The 20,953-nt window shown below is 36.4% G+C and overlaps 1 protein-coding gene across 3 annotated transcripts in view; it reads left to right on the plus strand.

Moving 5' to 3' along the window:
• RPS6KB1 (ribosomal protein S6 kinase, 70kDa, polypeptide 1) overlaps positions 1-19,370 on the plus strand; it is a 61,135-nt gene extending 41,765 nt beyond the window's left edge. The window contains exons 5-14 of one of the 3 annotated variants that reach the window (XM_006899449.1): positions 1,251-1,308; positions 2,751-2,851; positions 5,003-5,093; positions 5,266-5,356; positions 6,161-6,268; positions 6,951-7,013; positions 7,195-7,272; positions 13,389-13,496; positions 16,615-16,727; positions 17,646-18,247. In XM_006899449.1, coding sequence (XP_006899511.1) covers positions 1,251-1,308; positions 2,751-2,851; positions 5,003-5,093; positions 5,266-5,356; positions 6,161-6,268; positions 6,951-7,013; positions 7,195-7,272; positions 13,389-13,496; positions 16,615-16,727; positions 17,646-17,883 — 1,049 coding nt within the window. In that variant the 3' untranslated portion in view covers positions 17,884-18,247. Of the gene's footprint in view, positions 1-1,250; positions 1,309-2,750; positions 2,852-5,002; positions 5,094-5,265; positions 5,357-6,160; positions 6,269-6,950; positions 7,014-7,194; positions 7,273-13,388; positions 13,497-16,614; positions 16,728-17,645; positions 18,248-18,794 lie in introns of those variants that run through there. The other 2 variants (XM_006899448.1, XM_006899450.1) reach the window with 2 other exon arrangements.
• The last annotated feature ends 1,583 nt before the right edge of the window (positions 19,371-20,953 follow it).

The following is a 20,953-nucleotide window of genomic DNA, read 5'->3' on the forward strand; positions in this document are numbered from 1 at the left end:
TGAATATATATACTGAAGTATATATATATTAAAATCAAGGATGTTATGTAATTGTATGGCTACAATTATAAAAATTAGAGGACTAATCTTGATAGATTAATATAATATCTTTCTTAATCTGGAAAAGGTCTTAATCTTTTCTTTCATGATCTTAAATTAACATTTTGAGGAGGATAGGCTAGTTATTTTGCTCTATGTGCATCAGTTTGGTTTTGCTTGATGCTTCTTCATCAGGAAACATGCATTTTTAGTAGGACCAAGTGATATGTCCTTCTCAGAACATCACATCAGGATGTACATTATCTTTGCCCTTTTACTAGTTGTGCTAAATTTAATTATGGGGATTAAAGGTAGTATATTTTTTCCCCTCCACAATGAAGTTTCTTTGTGTCGCTTTTTAATTACTAAGTATCTCTTGAGGAGATACTTTAGATTTAGTAAATATTCATCTCTCAACCTTTTCAATCAGTTTTAGTTTTGATTGATTATAATCTGAAACAATTAACTATGATAGTTGCCAAGTGATTTTCTTAATCTGTCATGCCTTCGTCATTCTTTACTTGACATTCTACTATTAAGAGTTCCCCCCATCAAAAAAAGGTTTCCCTTCCATTCCCCAGCTTGAAAAAGGATTTTTTCCCTTTTATTTAAATCATTATGGATTTGTTAAATCTAAGATTATTTTCTGTTATCTTTTACTGTTATTATTTATTTTGATTCTCAAATTGTACCATGCTTTTTACAAGGCTACTGCCGGATTATTATTTTTTTTTAATTGTGATTTTAGTGAAAGTTTACAGAAAGGATCGGGTTTTTGTTCATTCTCTAATACACATTTTTACTGCTGCAGATTTCTTAGCCTTATATAATTCTGAAAATTCTTGGTAATTCTCACGGCTAATTTTATTGCATACTAACATTTGTCTACTTGTAGGTAAAACATTCTATGGAGACTTTATTCAAATTCTCTTTTATGAACCTTGGACCTAGAATCTACAAATATTTTTGTTTCTAAGTGTAAAATCTAGAATTTCAAGCTGGTTATATAACATTTCCCATACAAATAAGAACATGCTAAAAATGGAAATCTGAGGGTTTGTTTTAGAAACCTATAATATTGAGACCAGTGTTTTATTTTAAGTGCTCTGTTGGTTTTAAAATTGTGGTTATAAGGAAAGAACAAACCCTCTTCTTGAAGTGAATTAGAAATAAAGATTGGGTTTTTTCTAATTTTTTTTTTTTTTTAACAGGAGGAGAACTATTTATGCAGTTAGAAAGAGAAGGAATATTTATGGAAGACACGGCTTGGTAAGTGAAATTTTTGTGGTTACATGGATTCAGGTAATGATTCATATAAGTAAAAGCAAAGCTTCACTAGAAACACTTTGGGTAGCCACATAATTCAGTAAATAGTTTAAGGCCAGTCAGTCAGTCGGGAGTTCTAGAGGGGAAGAAGAAATTATGAGACTGGGCAACTTTTAAAGGTCATATCATCCCTTTGATCCTAAACCTTGGGTGGAGCACTCTTCATGCCAGTTGCTCTCAGCAGATCCATTCATAATAATAATAAAGCTTTCTTTCCTTGAATTGGATCAGCCTTGCCTGTAGGTGAGTGTCATTTTCCAGTGCAACTTTATATGGAATAGTGGAAAGTATCGGAAATCACCTCCCTCTTTTTTCAGACTTTCAGGATTATTACATACATTGTATATAGACTGATTATATGGCTAAGATGGGATCTATTCTCCTCTTTTTAAAAATTATGATTTGGCCAGGTTGGGATCTATTCTCTTATTTCTTAGAATAGCATTTGCTTAAAATTTAAAGTTTCCATCTTTTTGTGAGCTGATAGAATTGGGTAACAGTTAATCCTACACATTAATTAAATAGAAAACAACACTTTAATGTTTTTTTCTACCTTAATTACCAAACTGCATTCCATTGTTTAATTTCAGGCCTTTTCTAACACAGAAGCTGCATTTAAGAGCCTTAGGGATGAAGTGCCCTTTTTTGGAGGAGGCTCTCTGAGCCCTGTTGGAGGCTGTGTTTGTGGTGGTGCTGGCTGTGAAACTGCCTCAGTCCTCTAGGACACTTCCTCTCCATCCTGGAGTAATCTGCAGGATTGCAACATTGTTATGCAGCCAGTATTGCTTGTGCTTTTCGTATCCAGACAGGGTTGACTCAGCCCTTTATTCTTTTGAGGTAGATAAATTTGAGTGTCACACAGTTTATAGTTGTGGGCTGGCTGGCAAGAGGGGGGGTAGAAATGTGGGCATAAACTGTATATAAATATGCAGCTAGATTAAGTAAGGGACAAGTGGGCTTCTAAGGGTCAGATTTTAAAACAGCTTTTGAGACTAAGACTTGATTTCAGAATAACAGTTCCTATTTCCTTCAGGATATCAAAATGGAGGGCGGAGGGGAGAAACTGACTTTGACCTAATTCCTACATAATAGAATAAGACATGATCAGTGATAGTTTGCCATACTCTGAATTTAATTTGCAATTTAACAGTATGTTCTTAATGATGAAATAAAATGTTTTCTAGTTTCTCTAACGTGAGTGAACCATAACTATCCATGCCTGTTGGCAGCAATTTATGCCATCTCTTTCCCCCATTTTCAAACCCTTTCCCCACTAATTTGGTCTTTGGTGCATGTCTGTTTCTTTCAAGGAATTTTGCTCCATACATAAGCTGCTTTTGAGTAGATGACACTTTTTAATTTTATTAAATCACTTTTGTTTCCAGCTTTTACTTGGCAGAAATCTCCATGGCTTTGGGGCATTTACATCAAAAAGGGATCATCTACAGAGACCTGAAGCCGGAGAATATCATGCTTAATCACCAAGGTGGAGATATACCGTAAACAATTTTATAGTAAATAATCATCTTTAAATCTTCCCATACAGGTCATGGCCATTTTCAAAGCCCCCCACATTCATCTATCTACTATATTTTTTTTCTCTTAGAATCTAGAGCATCATGATATTTGCTGTTATTTGGTTAATAGGTCCTTTGATTGATGAGATTAAACCTCATAAATCAAAGATTAATTTGACGTAATCTTTTCTTTTTATAGCTGATCATTCTTTTGAATCCTTACATACAAAGTGTGATGAACCAAATGCTAGCCCAGCCAGTCTGATTTGTTCCTTAAATTGAAAACTGAAACTTGGTTGTAAGAATGGATTTTCATTTGATGCTGAAAATGTATAGATGTTAGACATGGTACTCTATATGATTAATTTTGTTAATGCTAGAAAAAGTGATTGGAATAGAACCAGAGTATTTGATTCAGTCGTGGGAAAGAAAATGGTTAGTAGATGTCACTTTATTTTTGTTGTTTGGTTACCACAATAAGTAGAAACATCAGAGAGGCTAATATACAACAATATGTGAAACAAAGTGAATCTTCACTGCAGCTACATACTGCTTCAGACAGATGACTTTATGGTAGAAGAATGAGGCTTGGGTAGGCTTGGCAGTTCGCTTATACCTCAGAGGAGTACACCCCACGGTTTCTGGATAGCTGTTAGTGTTTGTAGGTTCTTAAATATCTGCAAATTGATGCATGAGGTAGTAACTGTTTTGCACTCTCAAACAGAAAATGTATTTGGAAAACTGAGTCTAGTATAATGTTGACAATTGTGCTTTATATTATTGCTATTCTTCAGAGGTAGAAATTACCTACTTAACCAGGTATGATACCAGGCGAGTCTTAATTCGCTGTTTCCTAGTTTTCTTGCTTTCCTTGTACTTCCATGTAGATCTTAATTGCAACAAAGGATAGAACTGAAGAATGACTATTTAACTTTTTGACCCATAAGTTTTAATGTGTCAGATGGTTTTTTTGAAAAAGAGATCATATTTCTTCTATGTAGTGTATATTTGAATCAATAAGCCATTGCCTTTCTTTGACATGAACCTGCAGTAATGGGACACCTGATTGATGAATGACTGAGTATCTAATGATAGTTTCGTAAAACTAATCCTGAACTGAAGTGTTCTTTGTGTAAGATAGTGAGTTTTTCAGTTCCTGGGTCTGAGATTATTTATTCTATGCCATATAGCAAATTGGTTTCTTTCTCATAGGTGGTAGAATTTGGCCAAATATGCTAACTTGTTTTGATGACTTTCTAAGACCATTTTTAAGAAATCAGAAGTCATGGTTCATTGTGATAAAAGCTGTATATCTCAAGTACAATGTTACGACTTTGTGAGGGGGTTCTTAAACATTAGGTTGTACATTTTGATGGGGGGGTGAGGGAAATTGAAAGAATTTGTTCAAATTTGTATTCGAGTTTTGTGCATAAACTAGTGGAAAAAAACCATACAAAAGCCAAAAAACTGTGTTTATAAACAAAAGTGTTTTTGTTAGGGTCTGTACACTTAAAAATTAGATTTCATCAAAAATAATAGTTTCCCCTAGATCTTTCCTGTCTCAGTCTTTTTTTTTTTTTTCCTGTCTCAGTCTTGATACAAAACAAGTACACAGTAATGTTGAATTTATGCTAGAATAATGTGAACTTAGGAGATGGGCAGTGCACTTTCACTCCAGAAAAGCACATATCCATCTAAGATATCTGTCTGTCTGAGTGGCTGATAGCAGCAGAAGATTCTCAGACATGTACAGAATGATGCATGCTATTTTAAACTCTTGAAGAGAAAATGATATAAACCCAAATTGTTGAGGGTTTTTTGCTAGCTATAGGCACTTAAAAAACAATAGCTATAGGTGAAACATTAAGGAAGCAGTTTCACTTATTTTTTTTATTTTCCCTTGCTACTTGACATCAGCAGCAGACTTACATATCTATCTTAGACGTAAAGATTTCATATCCCATTTATTGATGACACTTAGTTAGTCCTTGGCATCTTTAAATAAATTCAAGGGAAGGGAAAATTAAATTGAATGATAAATTGCTATCTTATATGTTATGCTCAAACAGTGAACATATTTAGAATCCTTAGAATAACCATGCTATAATTTTTCATTTTAGGTCATGTGAAACTAACAGACTTTGGACTATGCAAAGAATCTATTCATGATGGAACAGTCACACACACATTTTGTGGAACAATAGAATACATGTGAGCTGAATGTTGAAAGAATTCTATCTGATTTGGGGGTAATAGCTAACTTTTACCTACTTTATGGAATCATGTGCTTAGCTGTATGTAGTACTATATGACACCATATGCTTTTAAAATTCTAATTCAGATGATCTACAAGTGGGTGAATTTTGTATTTTTCTCTTTGTAGGGCCCCTGAAATCTTGATGAGAAGTGGCCATAATCGTGCTGTGGATTGGTGGAGTTTGGGAGCATTAATGTACGACATGCTGACTGGAGCAGTAGGTGCACAGTTAAAAGCTGCATGTGTTATGGTCTGTGCTGAGTGTTACTGGATCACTATAGCAAGAGACCTTCCATGGGTTTATTTAAAATGTCACCAGTGGAATTACTTTCAAAAGCCAACCATTTGTTATGAACAATTTTATACTTAAAATGCCTTATGATTACTACTGTCTTATACTTTTTTTCCATCTTGTACTTTTGAAAATATTTACACTTAAATGATCTGTATCATGACAGTCCAGAGAAATAGATACAGAATAAAAATTCCCTTTTTGTGGTAAATGGAGAAATTAATGCATAAACTCACAGGACTTGCCCATGATTTAGAAACAAACCAAAAGAGCACCACAGCCATTGAATTCATTCCGTCTTATAGCAGCCCTCATAGGTTAGAGTGCAACTGCCTCATAAGGTTTCCAAGGTTGTAATCTTTCCAGAAGCAGCCTATCACCACATCTTCTACATAGTGGCTGGTAGATTCAAACTGCGTTTTGATTGGCAAAATGCTTAACCACTGCATGACCAGGATTCTACCTTATGCAACAATATAATGATGGAAACTCAGATTTCTTTCCAGAACATTGCTGTTTGCTGTCTTGTCTTAAAAAACAAAACTCCCCTCTATAAACTTTCATTAAAATTAATAATAATTAAAAAAAAAAAAAGGAAAACCTCCCAAAAAATTACAGAAGTGCAGTAGCCATTTTCCCAGTGGATTTTTAAATTTCCACACATAATTGACTAATTCAGGAAAAGTGTACTTTTATAATTTGGTTTTTTTCATTCTCTTCTACACTTAGCCGCCATTCACTGGGGAGAATAGAAAAAAAACAATTGACAAAATCCTCAAGTGTAAACTCAATTTGCCTCCCTACCTCACACAAGAAGCCAGAGATTTGCTTAAAAAGGTAGGAGCCTTTAAACTGTTCTCTCCCTCATCTGTTTCAATACAGTATACATAATCTATACAGTTTTTCTCAGTCTTACCCCAACCCTGATGTCAGTCCCATGCAGTATTTGTCTTTCTGTGACTGAAATATTTTACTCAGCATAATATGATAGGATTTTATGGTTATCACAGGAATCCAGAATTAAGGTTTCATAGTGGAGTGCATTTGGGGTGGGGGATGGGGGGATTGTATACCAATGAAGGAGTTTATTTTTTGCTTTTCAAGAGGCGAGCGAACTGAGGGGTCGGGGGGTGTAGAGAAAAAAGTTCAACAATGAATGAATGGAAATCCAAAATCTCTGTAAATGTTCATTAAAATTAATAAAATAAAATTTAAAAAAGGTAGGAGCCTCAAATATTCTTCAACTTCTAGGATTTAGCTAGATAAAATTTAACATATAATTGCAATAAAGAACACAGATTCAGAATAGATAAGGCCTTCAATTTTAAAAGACAAAATACAAATTTATTTAAAGATTTTGTTTTCTCTATTCCCAAACACTATTTAGTGTTAGTCATTAAAATTTATTTTCTCAAGGCAAAATACATACAAAAGCAAATGTTGAGAAAAAGAAAGGAAGGAAAATCTCAGTTGGATTAAATAAATTTTATCAGTTTTTCTTTTCCTTTCCTCCCTAAAGCTGCTAAAAAGAAACGCTGCTTCTCGTCTCGGAGCCGGTCCTGGTGATGCTGGAGAAGTTCAGGTTGGGATTTGTACTTTGATGCTTTAGGGGCAAGATAATGCTGATTTTTATATTTCTGAAGGTTGTATAGAGTTGCTTATAAGTTTACCTTATTTTGTGGTTTTTAACTTGGCAGTTATTTTGTCAGTCCGGTGAAGCCCGTTCCCGTTGATTTTTCTTTCTACTCCTTTTTTCCCCCTAGGCTCATCCATTCTTCCGACATATTAACTGGGAAGAACTTCTGGCTCGGAAAGTGGAGCCCCCTTTTAAACCTCTGTTGGTATGTATACATGAGAGCATTTAAGTTGAGGGACATGGTACTGAGTAAGAAAAACTCAATGCATTCTGATGTACTACACTTATGAATAGTAAAAACTGGCCTGCTCTCAACAGAATCTTAATTCTGTGTAGTGCTTTTAAGAATTATTACCAGTCTGTAGAATACTCTAGCATCTAAAAAAGGACAGACAAGCCAAGTACAAAATAAATAGAAGATGGGAGAGACTCTTCACCAAGGAGGCCAATAAAACATATGAAGAAATGTTTAAGATTACTAGCTATTAGAAAGATGCAAACAAATAAAAACAACAGTGAGCTATCATCTTATGCCGGGAGCAATGGGAGAGTTTAACAGGATAGCAGATAACAAATGCTGGTGAGGCTATGGAGAGATCAGAACTCATAAAATGTTACAACCACCATGGAAGCCTTCGTTGGAAGACTGAAAACAGAAATACCATTTAATCTGACTGCCCACTACTAGGAATACACTCCACTGAACACAGAGATCTGACACAAGTGTATGCGCATTCATGTTTATTGCTGCATTATACACAGTGGAAGCAGCCTTGTTGTTGTTAAGTGCCATCGAGTTGCTTGCAACTCATAGTGACCCTATGTACAACAGCCCTAAACTCTGTTTGTCCTGTGCCAATCTCATTGTCTCCGACACACTCATCCTGATTACCCCAGTCACCAAATCATTCCATCTTCTAGAGGGCCTTCCCCTCCTGGGCCTGCCCTCCACCCTCCCAAGCATGATGTCCCTCTCCAAGGACTGGTCCCTCCTTACAACATGACCAAAGTATGTCAGATGAAGCCTCAGAACCCTTGCCTCCAAAGAGCAGCCCAGTTTAACCCTCTCCAAGATGAATCTGTTTGTTTTCTTAGCAGTCCATGGTACATTCAATACTCTTCTCCAGCACCACAGCTCAAAGGCATCATCAGTTCTCCTTCTATCGTCCCTAGTCACTGTCCAACTCTCTGACACATAACATGTGATTGCAAAGACCATGGCCTGTATCAAACATACCTTAGTCTCCAGACAGACACCCTTGCTCTTCAGTAGTTTGGAGAGGTCCCTAAAAGACTTTCCCATTGCAATACATCTTTTAATTTCCTGGCTGCTGGTGCCGAGAGTGTTGATTGTGGAGCCACGCAGACTAAAGCTGTGAACAATCTCAATCTCTTCACTATCCATCCTGAAGCTGCCAATTGGTCCAGTGGTGAGAATCTTTGTCTTCTTGACATTGAGCCTCAATCCATATTGGAGGCTGTGATCTTTGACCCTCTGCAGCAAGTGCTTCAGGTCTTCCTCAGTTTCAGCAAGCAGGGTTGTGTCATGTGCATAACACAGATTGTTGATAGGTCTTCCACCAGTCGTGATGCTGCATTTCTCCTCATAGAGCCCAGCCTCCTGGATGATCTGTTCTGCATACAGGTTGAAAAGGCAGGGAGACAGGACACATCCCTGGCGTACACCCTTCCCAATTTTGAACCATGCAGCGTTTCCTTGATCTGTTCTGATGACTGCCTCTTGATTCAAGTATAGTTTTTGTATTAGCACGATCAAGTGTTCTGGGATTCCCATTCTTCTCAGAGTCAGCCACAGTTTGTTATGATCCACACAGTCAAACGCCTTTGCATAATCAATGAAGCACAGATAGACATTCCTCTGGTACTCCCTGCTTTCAGCCAACATCCATCTAACATTAGTTACAATATCCCTAGTACCACGACCCCTTCTAAACCCAGCCTGGACTTCTGGCAGTTCTCTGCTGATGTGCTGTTCCAGTCATTTTTGGATAATCTTCAGCAGAATCTTGCTTGCATGTGAAATCAACAATATTGTTCCGTAGTTTCCACACTCTGTTGGGTCACCTTTCTTTGGAAGGGGAACAAATATAGATCTCTTCCAGTCAGTTGGCCAAGTGGTTGTTCTCCAGATTTCTTGACACAACTTAGTGAGCACGTTCAGGGCAGCGTCTGTTAGCTGAAACATGTCAATTGGTATACCATCTATTCTTGGGGCCTTATTTTTTTGCTATTTCCTTCAAAGCAGCCTGAACTTCTTCCTTCATCACCATAGGCTCTTGCTCATGTATTGTTTCATTAAACTCTTCTGTGTCTGCCAATTCCTTTCAATATAGTGACTCAGTATATTCTTTCCATCTTCTTTTAATACTTCCTGGGTGGTTTAATATTCTGCCTAAAGCATCCTTGATTATAGCAACTCGAGGTTTGAATTTGTTCTTCAGTTCCTTGAGCTTAAGAAATGCAGAGGGAGTTCAGCCCTTTTGATTTTCTGACTCCAGCTCCTTGCACATAGAGAAACTGGTATATTCACACAATGGAGTATTGTGCAGCATTGAAAAACAGTGAAGAGCTTGTGAAACACTGATCATGAATGTACACTAGTCTAGAGGACATTATGCTGAGTCAAGTAACTCAATTAAAAATGAACAGATACTGTGTAAGACCATTGTTATAAAAGAAGGAGGGTTCAAGAGTGGCACGAGCAGGAAAAGAATGGATAATGAATATTGTATTGGAACAGGTGAAAGGAAGATTTATCTGAATAGACAATCAGACATGAATAATGCAACTGGCTGTCTGAAACATGACATGCTTTATAGAATGAAGGATGAGGAAAGGGGGCATAAATCTGTATAAATGAGTGAATGAAAAACTAAATTCTTTGTAAACTTTCATTCAAATAATAATTTTTTTAAAAAGAGAGGAAAATAAAACCACCCCAAACTAGTACCTATAATGGTTACTGACAGTATTAACTATTTTAAACATAATTTTAATAACATGCAAATACTTTAAGAAGTTGGGAGCTTTTCTTTTGCTCTGCTTAATATTAAGTAAGCCCTTTAAAATTTTATTTTCTGGTAAATTTACATTTTCAAAATACACAACTTATGTCTTGTTAGTTTGTTAGTTATTGTGTTAGTTTTTTTCTTTTTCCTACCTCAGAATTGGAGAAAATAGAGTTGCGTTTTTTGTTTTTGTTTTAATCTTGGAACATAAAAGAAAAGGAAGATTATTATTGTTTGGTCTTGGAGCAAAAGGTGCTTTACATCAAAATTTTTGCATATATGATAGTATGGAGAAAAATTTAACCCTCATGTAGCTACTACTCTGCTTCTTAATAAATCATCAACTTACTTTATTTAAACATCAATTTAGCTTAACATAAACTTACCATGACATTTTTTTCCTTTTTGCTTTCTCCTGTTGGCTTATTTCAGTAAGCACTCATTCAAGCTCTAGACTTTGGTTACTATGTCTTTTAAGTCTCTTTTTTTCTTATTTAGATTTCTCCCTCCCAATTACCTCCTTAGGAATTTGTTGCAAAAACTGAGGGTTTGCTCTGTTGAGTTCCTCATACTTTGATTTTGCTGATTTTTATCCCTGTAGTGTCATTCACTATGTTCATTTGTTCCTGTCGTTCTAAGAAACTGTTGTTATGTACCATCATGTTCAAAGCAACTCACAGCTGACTCTCCAGCAGGTTTTTATTTATTTTTTTTTCTATATTTTATTAATTTTCATAAACATTTACAGAGATTTTGGGTTTCCATTCATTCATTGTTGCACTATTCTCTCTACCCTCCTCCCAGTTTGTTCTTGTCCAAATGCCACAGTGCTTGTCAAAGCCAGTTCTGATTAATCTTCTTTTCCAGCAGGTTTTTAGAGGCTGTAAAGTGCATGGGTGGAGATTGCCCATCTTTTGCTCATGGAGCAGTTGGTAGACTGGAGCTACATGCTTTGGTTTGGCCTGGTAGTATAACTTTTTACCTCTAAAGCAATCAGACTTAAGAACCTGGTAGTTAGAGCTTTTGCTTCATCCAATTCAGATTCAACTTTTGATGTTATGTAATTTGTTCTGGAAGCATAATGTGTGTAGTTATATTTCATCCAGTGATAATACCCAACATAGAGCTTTGTCTTTATAGTTTCTATCCAGGAATGATTTTGTCCCCACAAGAAATTTAGCTACATGTGTTGAGGCATTTTTGGTTGTCACAGTTAGAGACTGGGCTGGTTTTGGTATCAGGGGAATAAAGGCTACAGCTGCTAAATGCAAGGGTAGCCCCCGCAACAGGTTCAAAGTGCCATTGGTACTGAGGCTGCTCACCTAGTTTTATGATTTTACTAGAGGTTTACAATATAGTCTTATTCCAATACTGTTGCTCATTATCTATTCACTGAAATTCTTCCATAAAGAAACTTCTTTTATTAGTTGCTTAGTTACACAAGATACAGTTCACACCGGAAAGGCGGGACAAATGTGTGGCTTTCCTGATTTTCAAAATAATGACATTATTCCTTAACATTTTCATTAACCAGCCAGTGAATTGTAAGGTGTTTTTTAGTATCATTTTTTTTTTAAATTTTTTTGTTTTTTTAGTATCATTATGATACTAAACACACACACACAAAACTGCAGTTGAGTTGGTTCCAACTTCTAATGACCACTATGTTTCGAGGCTATACTTGGAATGGGAAGAGACTGTCCATATTTCTATCTTGGAGCCACTAGTGGATTTGAAACACAGATACACACCATCAGAGCTCCCTTTACATTTTACGATATGTTGTTGTTGTTATGTGCCGTCGAGTCATTTGTGACTCATAGCGACCCTATGTACAACAGTCCTAAACCCTGCTCTATCCTGTGCCAGTCGCAGTGCCTCTGACACACCCATCCCGATTACCCCAGTCACTGAATCAGTCCATCACAAGAGGGTCTTCCCCCCTTGCGCCATCCCTCCACCTTCCCAAACATGATGTCCCTCTCCAAGGACCTGTCCCTCCTTGCAGCATGCCTAAAGTATGTTAGACGAAGCCCCAGAATCCTTGCCTCCAAGGAGTTGCTTGGTTTAATCCTCTCCAGGATGAATCTGTTTGTTTTCTTGGCAGTCCATGGTGCATTCAATACTCTTCTCCAGCATCACAGCTCAAAGGCATCAATTCTCCTTCTATCCTCCCTACTCATTGTCCAACTCTCTGATGCATGACAAGTGATTGCAAAGACCATGGCCTTTATCAGGAGCACCTTAGTCTCCAGAGAGACACCATTGCTCTTGAGTACTTTAGAGAGGTCCCTAACAGCAGACTTTCTTTATATTAAATATATATGTTTATATTTCTTTTAAGACATTGTAGTTCTTTTTATTATGCTTCAATTTTCCCTATATTTGGACATTGGCTGCTTCTTCATGTTGTTTCTTGAGCTCTTTTTTGACAAGACCACATAGTCTTCTGCTGTACCACCTAACAAAATGTGGAAACTGATACTTTGTGTTCATCTTGTCTATTTCCTATCCACAGCTGGAAACAGCCATTTCTCGAAGGAATCCTGGTTCCTTCTAGTGGGAAATAGAATTTAGAGATCACAACTTGGGCTCTAGGTGTGTTCAGTGCTACAAAGTTGATCATTGTTATTCTGTCATTGATGTTAACATGATAATATCCTAGTATTAAGCTAGTTTTCCCAAATTAGTATTTATTTCCTATATCTGACCTAAGAGTCTGGATACATTGGGAAGAAAGACGGAGTTAAAGAAATCATTCTGGTGAATAGAATTGAGATGATAATATTCTACTACAAGGAAATACACTCAGCTAGAATAGGTTATTATTTTTAGCACTTGGAAAAATAGAAAGGATTATAATAAACTAAAGGAAGAAACTTTAACTGGAGTTATCTTACAACCAAAATTTGTGTTCTGTTTCTGCCTTGGTGGTTTTACCAGTTATTATTAATATGCTGTGACCGTCTGAACAAATATTACATAAGAAAAGATTTAGCCATTGGACTAGAGAAATGGAGCTTTTATGAGAGAAGAAAACAAAATCATATTTTTAAAGGGAATGATAACTGTGTGTGACAATTTAGTCTTTTATATGTATGTTTAAAATGTGAAGGTTTAAATTTGTCATTCATACTCCTCACCCGCATTTAATTTTTATGATGTACCTGCTACGATTATTTTGATACTTTTATACAGCCAAACCCTATGAGAGAACTATCTTCCCTAATGTATGCAGTACATTTGATTGATATGTGTATTGTCCTTTTTTATTCATTTTGTTTTTATAAAGCAATCTGAAGAGGATGTGAGTCAGTTTGATTCAAAGTTTACACGTCAGACACCTGTTGACAGCCCAGATGACTCAACTCTCAGTGAAAGTGCCAACCAAGTCTTTCTGGTAAGCAAAATAAAGGATTTATTTTAGATCCGTTATTCATAGGGTTGCTATATGTCATAGTTTACTTGACAGCACTTAACAATAATGAAATGGGTTGACGGAGTGGCTGCAGCTGTGTGCTTAAGCAGAGCAGGATTTATGAGAATGGTGCAGGATTGAGTAGTCTTTTTCTCTTATAAATGGATTGCAGGAATCAAAGACAACTCACTGTAGTACTTAACATTAATGGGAAAGATCCGTGAATGAGGTTGGGCCTTTTGATAAGTTAGCTGGATTGCTTTGCAATCTAAGTAAATTGAGGTGTTTTCAGGTATTTGTTTTTAAAAAGCCATGCACTGCATTTTAGCAGAGTAAGTATTTGGAGTGTATGATTGCTTTTTTATAGTTGGATACTGAGTTAACATGATGTTTGGCCCTGCAACACAACCGAAAACCACCCAGCCAACTGGTGAGAGAAGAGAGCTCAGTAACTGCTTAATTCTTGAAACAGCAACAGATTTATAGTACTCTTTACAGAAGTCTGTTAGGGAACTCTTAGCCTGTTTAATTGTCTGTATCTGACATAAAAATATATTCATTTATACTTGATAGTAAATAGATTGCTCATTGTTGACATATCTCAGTGGATTTATAGCTTATCTTCACAAATGGAAATGCAAAATTTTAAAGATAGTAATTAACAAAAATGATTACTTAGATTATTGTTATGTACTGTTGTGTAGGAACTGAATCTTAGCTGACCCTCCAGCAGGCATTCAGAGGCTTTATAAATCACAAGATTTATAAACAAAGATTGCTCATCTTTCTCCCATGGAGCAACTGGTATATTCAAACCATGTGTCTTTGAGTGGTAGTGCAAATCTTTACCACCAGAGTTCCATATATCAGATAGATAGATACCTTACTGAATCTTAATTACCATAATTCTTTTTTATTATTAATCTTAACGGATGTTTACAGAGACTTTGGATTCCCATTCATTCATTGTTGCATTTTTCTCCCTGCCTACCCCTCCCCCCCAATTCACTCTTCTCTTTGAAAAGTAAAAGAAGAATTCTTTCATTGTTATACAATCCCTCCCCTCAAGTCCACTCCACTATGCAGCCCTTCATTCTGGACTCCTGTCATGATAATAATACCTAATCATATATCGCTTTTAAACAGTTCTCTCATCTGTTTCAATGCATTATACATTATTTATTCCCTCTTTTCAGTCTCCCCCAACCCTGATGTCAGTCCCGTTTTATAACAGTGGCACTATGCAATATTTGTCCTTTTGTGATTGACATTTCACACAGCATAATGTCCTCCAGGATCATCCATTTTGTATATTTCATGACGTCTTTGTTTTCCAGTGCAGCATGGTATTCCATTGTGTGAATATACCAGAGCTTCTCTATCCATTTATTTGTTGATGGGCACTTAGATTGTTTCCAACTCTTTACTATTGTGAAAAAAGCCACCATAAACATGGGTTGCATATATCTGTTTGGCAGTTATGGCATCTTTAGGGTATATTCCCAGTAGTGGAATTGCTGGGTCAAATGGTATCTCTATTGGCAACTTTTTCGGAAAGCACCATACAGCCTTCCATAGTGCTTGCACCATTTTATGCTCCCACCAACAGTGAATAAGGGTTCCAGTTTCTCTGCAACCTCGCCTGTATTTGATGTTTCCTGTTCTGTTAAATTTTGCTGTTCTTACTAGGGTGAGATACCTCATAGTTGTTTTTATTATTGTAATTCTTAATTGTTGTGACACCCAGCTTATCAGTGACTAAAATGATGTATTTGAAGAGGAACTGGCAGTGATTATTAAAGGGATGAATATAGACAGCAAGATAGGTGACAGCTGGTAGCTTAAATGCACAAAACAGAAAAATGTGGTAAGAGACAGAACTAACACTAATGAAAGTGTTTTTTGCCTGTTGTAATGAGAGTGTTCACAGCTTCAGTTTGCTCGGCTCCACAGTCAACACTCTTGGCACCAGCAGTCAGGAAATCAAAAAGCGTATCGCGATGGGAAAGTCTGCTGTTAGGGACCTCTCAAAGGTACTCAGGAGCAACAGTGTCTCTCTGGAGACTAAGGTGCGCCTGATACAGGCCATGGTCTTTGCAATCGCTTGTTATGCATCAGAGAGTTGGACAATGACTACGGAGGACAGAAGGACAGTGCATGCTTTTGAGCTGTGGTGCTGGAGAAGGGTACTGAATGTACCATGGACTGCCAGGAAAACAAACAGATTCATCTTGGAGAGGATTAAACCAAGCTACTCCTTGGAGGCAAGGATTCTGGGGCTTCGTCTGACATACTTTGGACATGTTGCCAGGAGGGACGGGTCCTTGGAGAGGGACATCATGCTTGGGAGGGTGGAGGGACAGCGCAGGAGGGGAAGACCCTCTATGAGATAGATCAATTCAGTGACTGGGGTAATCGGGATGGGTGTGTCAGAGGCAGTGCGGTTGGCGCAGGATAGAGCAGGGTTTAGGGCTGTTGTGCATAGGGTCGCTATGAGTCGGAAACGACTCGACGGCACATAACAACAACAACAATGATGGTTTTTATAATGTTGACCATTAATTCTCAAGAAAATACCAAAGTAAAAAATACCAAAGTATGTCCAGTCATTGGTACAAAACCAGAAAGATCATACATGTCCAGTTAGGAAATTCTGCTTTTACTTTTGACCTAATTCTGAGAAACTGCTTTGGGGGTTAGTATTTGTTGCTTAAATTTATGTGACAAAGAACACAAGAATTTTCTTTGGCATTTGACATTTTAATGTGGCACCTATATTTTTCTGGGTTGGTTGTTTTGTGTGTTTTTTTCTCCTTTCCCTGCTCCTCCTATTTAGTAGAGTGAAATTTTATTTGCTGGCTTATGGGGCTTAGTAGGATTTTGATTTTTGGATTTCTGTGCATCATACAATGCCTGGAGAAAAGGCAATGGGTGTACACATGAAACTGAGGAAATAAGATTCTAAAAATGAAGTCAGGAGTAGAGAGTTAGTGATATTAGTTGTACAGCATTGTGTTCATATTGCAGACACTGAACAGCCATAACCCTCTAATATACATGAGAAATTACTATTCTTTAGTCTGCATTTTGTTTCTTTCAGGGCTTTACATATGTGGCTCCATCTGTACTTGAAAGTGTGAAAGAAAAATTTTCCTTTGAACCAAAAATCCGATCACCTCGAAGATTTATTGGCAGCCCACGAACACCTGTCAGGTATTTTAGATTTTATTCTCAGTGTTTTGTTTACTCGTTTGTTTTACTCTAGAAGAGCATTACTTGAGGAATTTTTGGCAGATTATATAAATAAAAGCTTTGTCATAATTTTCTTTAGTTAACACAGTATCTTATATGGGAAGTAATTAGTCTGTGACATTGTTACAGGGTTTAACTTCAATCTTAAATCCACCTGCTCCACTGTTAGATGTCTCCTTTATGTACATTGTCATGCACTAAGAGTTGTGCTGGATGCTGACTACACATGTGATTAACACAGGAATGACCTTTACCCTTAAACTTAGGTTTTAGTGGAAGAGAATTCCAAGTAACAAACTAGTACTCATAAACATGAGATTACAGATAGTGTCAAGCGTTATAGAAATGGAAATAAAGAGTGCAGTGGTAGAGAACAAACAGTAACAACTCAGGGTGGTCAACAAAGGCCTCTTTTCATGAAGTAACAGTTAGGAACTGAGAGAAAGCCATTCACACACAAAAATAGGAGATTCTGCACAGGCAGAACAACAGAAGTACATACAAAAGCCCCGAGGGAGGAAAATAACTGGCCATTTTTGACAAATAAATGTGAGATTTATGATCTAGAAGTGTGATGAGTGAAGAAGAGAATGGCCAAGGTTTGGAACAGTAATTAACGTTAAATTCAGTAGGACACTTGTAAACAGGCATAACATGGTTTAATTTGTATTATCCCGGAGAACGCTAAGAAGGTAGTGTTCAGTTAGGAAACATTAGCAGTTAGTTCAGTAGAGATGGTGCCTTTTTGCTAATCTACTAAAAAATAAAATTAAATTAACAAAACCGTCATTATTATCCCACAGTCTTTCAATGTAAAAGTATTATTTTCTGTTGATGATCTTTAAGATAAATCAATGATAGCTCTTCCTTGTCTTAAAGCCCTGTCAAATTTTCTCCTGGGGATTTCTGGGGAAGAGGTGCTTCAGCCAGCACAGCAAATCCTCAGACTCCTGTGGAATATCCAATGGAAACAAGTGGAATAGAACAGATGGATGTGACGATGAGTGGGGAAGCATCAGCACCACTTCCAATACGACAGCCAAACTCCGGGCCATACAAAAAACAAGCTTTTCCTATGATCTCCAAACGGCCAGAGCATTTGCGTATGAATCTATGACAGCAATGCTTTTAATGAATTTAAGGTGAAAAAAGTTCGGATGTGTAAGCATCCTACAAGGTGAAACAAGACAGAATGGCAGTCTCAAGGAGTCAGTGTCATTATACAGAACACTTTGACCAGAAGGAAAAAGAGACATGGCTTTTTAAAAATCAATCAATGGTGCAAAAAAAAAAAAGAAAAAAAAAAGAGACGAAACTTAAGCAAAATAGTGTTGTGGAACTCTTAGGCACATCGATTAATTGATTCCTTGCGACATCTTCTCAACCTTATCGAGGATTTTCATGTTGATGGCTCAAAACTGACAGTATTAAGGGTAGGATGTTGCTTTTGAATCACTGTTGCATTCTGATTGTGTCGAAGAAGGGTTATCTTTTCACTAGGCAAAGTATGAAATTGCCTTTAATACTTGCAACTAAGGACAAATTAGCATGCAAGCTTGGTTAAACTTTTTCCAGCAACATGGAATCAAAGACAGAAGAAACCTATCAGTTGATGTTTTACGTGCAAACAACCTGAATCTTTTTTTAATATAAATATATATATCTATGCATCACAGTCTTTTGTTTTTTTGTAGAGAACTCAGCCTAAGACAATATTCTTCACTCTGAAACGAAGACAATTTTAATATAAATATATATTTTTCAAATAGATTTTTGATTCAGCTTATTATGGAATACATCCCAAACTTTAAAATGAGAAATTATTGGTTGGTGTGAAGAAAACCAGACAACTTCTGTTTCTTCTCATGGTGAAATAATAAAATGCAATGAATCATTGTTAACCACAGCTGTGGCTTGTTTGACGGATTGGGGTGGAATTGGGTTTTATTTTCAGTAACCCAGCTGCAATACCTATCTATAATACTGGGGTGGGGGAGAATGAATCTATTTAATTCTTTCTACTTGCAGTACTGCTATGTGCTACACTTAACTGGAAGCCTTTGAATGGGCATAAGTTGTATGTCCTGCATTTCATCCTTGTCTTGGGTCTACATTGCACTGGGGGAAAATTACCACCTATTCTTATACCAGTATTTGGTTCAAGACACCAAATTTGTTCAAAGGGAAGACTGAAGAGTGTCAGGGAAGAAAATGCATATTGAGGACATTGTGAGGGAGGATAGGGATCCAGGGGAAGAGGGTGTTGCTGTGGTCCACTCTCTGTCTGACTGCTTTCTAGCAAACTGACAAGGTTTTAAGTTTTACTTCTCTTTACTGTTTACCTTCTATGTATTTTTTTCCTCAACAGTTTTAAAAAGGAACAAAGGTCTAATATTTTTTTTTCCTATACTGGGGCTGCAATTTTTGATTGTAAAATATTTGATGGCCTTTTGATGAATGTCTTCCATAGTGAATAAGAAAACTTAGTGGCTTAATTTAAGAACTGTTAACAGGACACTATGTTTTTGAAATTGTAACAAAATTTACATAAATGATTTACAGGTACAAAGAATAAAATAAAGGTAACTTTACCTTTCTTAAATACTTCCTGCCTTAAAGAGAGCATTTCCATGACATTAACTGGTGAAAGGGTTTAATATCTGCAGAGCTTTATAAAAATAAACTTCAGTGCATACTGGCATTAAAAGATGATCATGCAGTTAAGTCTTATCACCTCTTTTTTGGTTTGTCTTTTCTAATGTCTTCAGTTCAAGTGTTCCAAGTCATTTGTAATATTTTCAGTCTAGATTTTTTTTTTTAAAAAAATTGATGCTGCTTGCTGTTTTCTCCAGACCTTTTTGAGCCATAGGATCCAAGCCATAAGATTCTTTATGCATGTTGAATTCAGTCAGAAAAGAGCAAAGCTTTGCTAAAATTCAAGTGAGATGGGATGAAATCCTATCACAGTAAGCAAAAAGAGACCCATGAAAAATGACTGACAATAAACCTTTTCAAATGTGGCCATAAATGAGAGAGTAATAGTTCAATTTTGGACAGACAGCCTTTTTTAAAAAAGAATACCCACAAAACCACCTCCACAAAACCACCTTCTTGAGCTTCTTTTCTCCCTTATGGCAGCAGTCTACTGAGAACTTTATAGCTAGGCAATTAGAAGCTACAGTAATTAAGGGCAGAAATTGGAACCTAAATGCAAATTATTGTTGACAGTTATGTTGTCTGAAGAAATGGAAAACACAAGATGCTATGGTGGTTTGCCCTGGTTTTATTTCAGGCTGCAGATGGCTTGTGGTGTTCTAATAACTGGTTTTCAAATGTGTTTACTAATAATTTCTAGTATTGACTACCTGACCAAATTCCAGTGACACTTCTACACCAAAATATTCATTCTCAGTTCTTTGGCGAGAAGCACCGTGACTGGCTTCTTAACTATCCTAAACTGTTTTCATAATTAGTACTGTCAGTAATGTTGGCAAACACTGCAGATTTTCTTCTTAAAAAGCATCAATTATATACCTATCATGCACAAAAATAGTTTTTCTAACATTAAGTGAAACTAAGTTCCCATGTCATGACAAGTTCATTGAGAAATTGTTTCATAAATGGAAATCCCTACTGTGACTGAAATATGTCAAGTGCCACATTGGTGTCACAGACAGAAAGCACACACCTATGCAATATGGCTTACCCTGTATTTATTTGTAAAAACTCAAATATAGTTTATTAGTCGTCTTGAGTGTCTAGGAGAGTTCTTTAGGATTCTTCCAGGTAAGTGCATAAAAAAAATTAAGTGCTTTTCTTTCATCACTTATTTCTTTAAAATCAGCTATTACAGGATATTTTTATGCAGTTTTTAATTAAAATATAATCACAGAGAATGGAGTTTATGAATTTGATTTTATAAGATTTGTGTTACAGAATATTTGAAAATTTATAAACCAGGTATGTTTAACAAAGTATTAATCATTGAACTTGAATCAAATTTTAAGAATCAGATTTTATTCCCCTCCTCCCCCCCGATGTGGTCTGTCTTCATCTGAATCCTATACAGATGATTTTCCCATGCTACTTTTTGAGATAGAATATTAATTTGGAGAAGAAAATATGCATGTCTGTTTACTCCATAAATTCAATGTTCTTTACTGTAGGTGATAAATATTAAGCAAGAT

Source organism: Elephantulus edwardii, unplaced genomic scaffold (assembly GCF_000299155.1).
Source record: "Elephantulus edwardii isolate Elephantulus edwardi_28Jun2011 unplaced genomic scaffold, EleEdw1.0 scaffold00257, whole genome shotgun sequence".
Taxonomy (NCBI): Eukaryota; Metazoa; Chordata; class Mammalia; order Macroscelidea; family Macroscelididae; genus Elephantulus; species Elephantulus edwardii.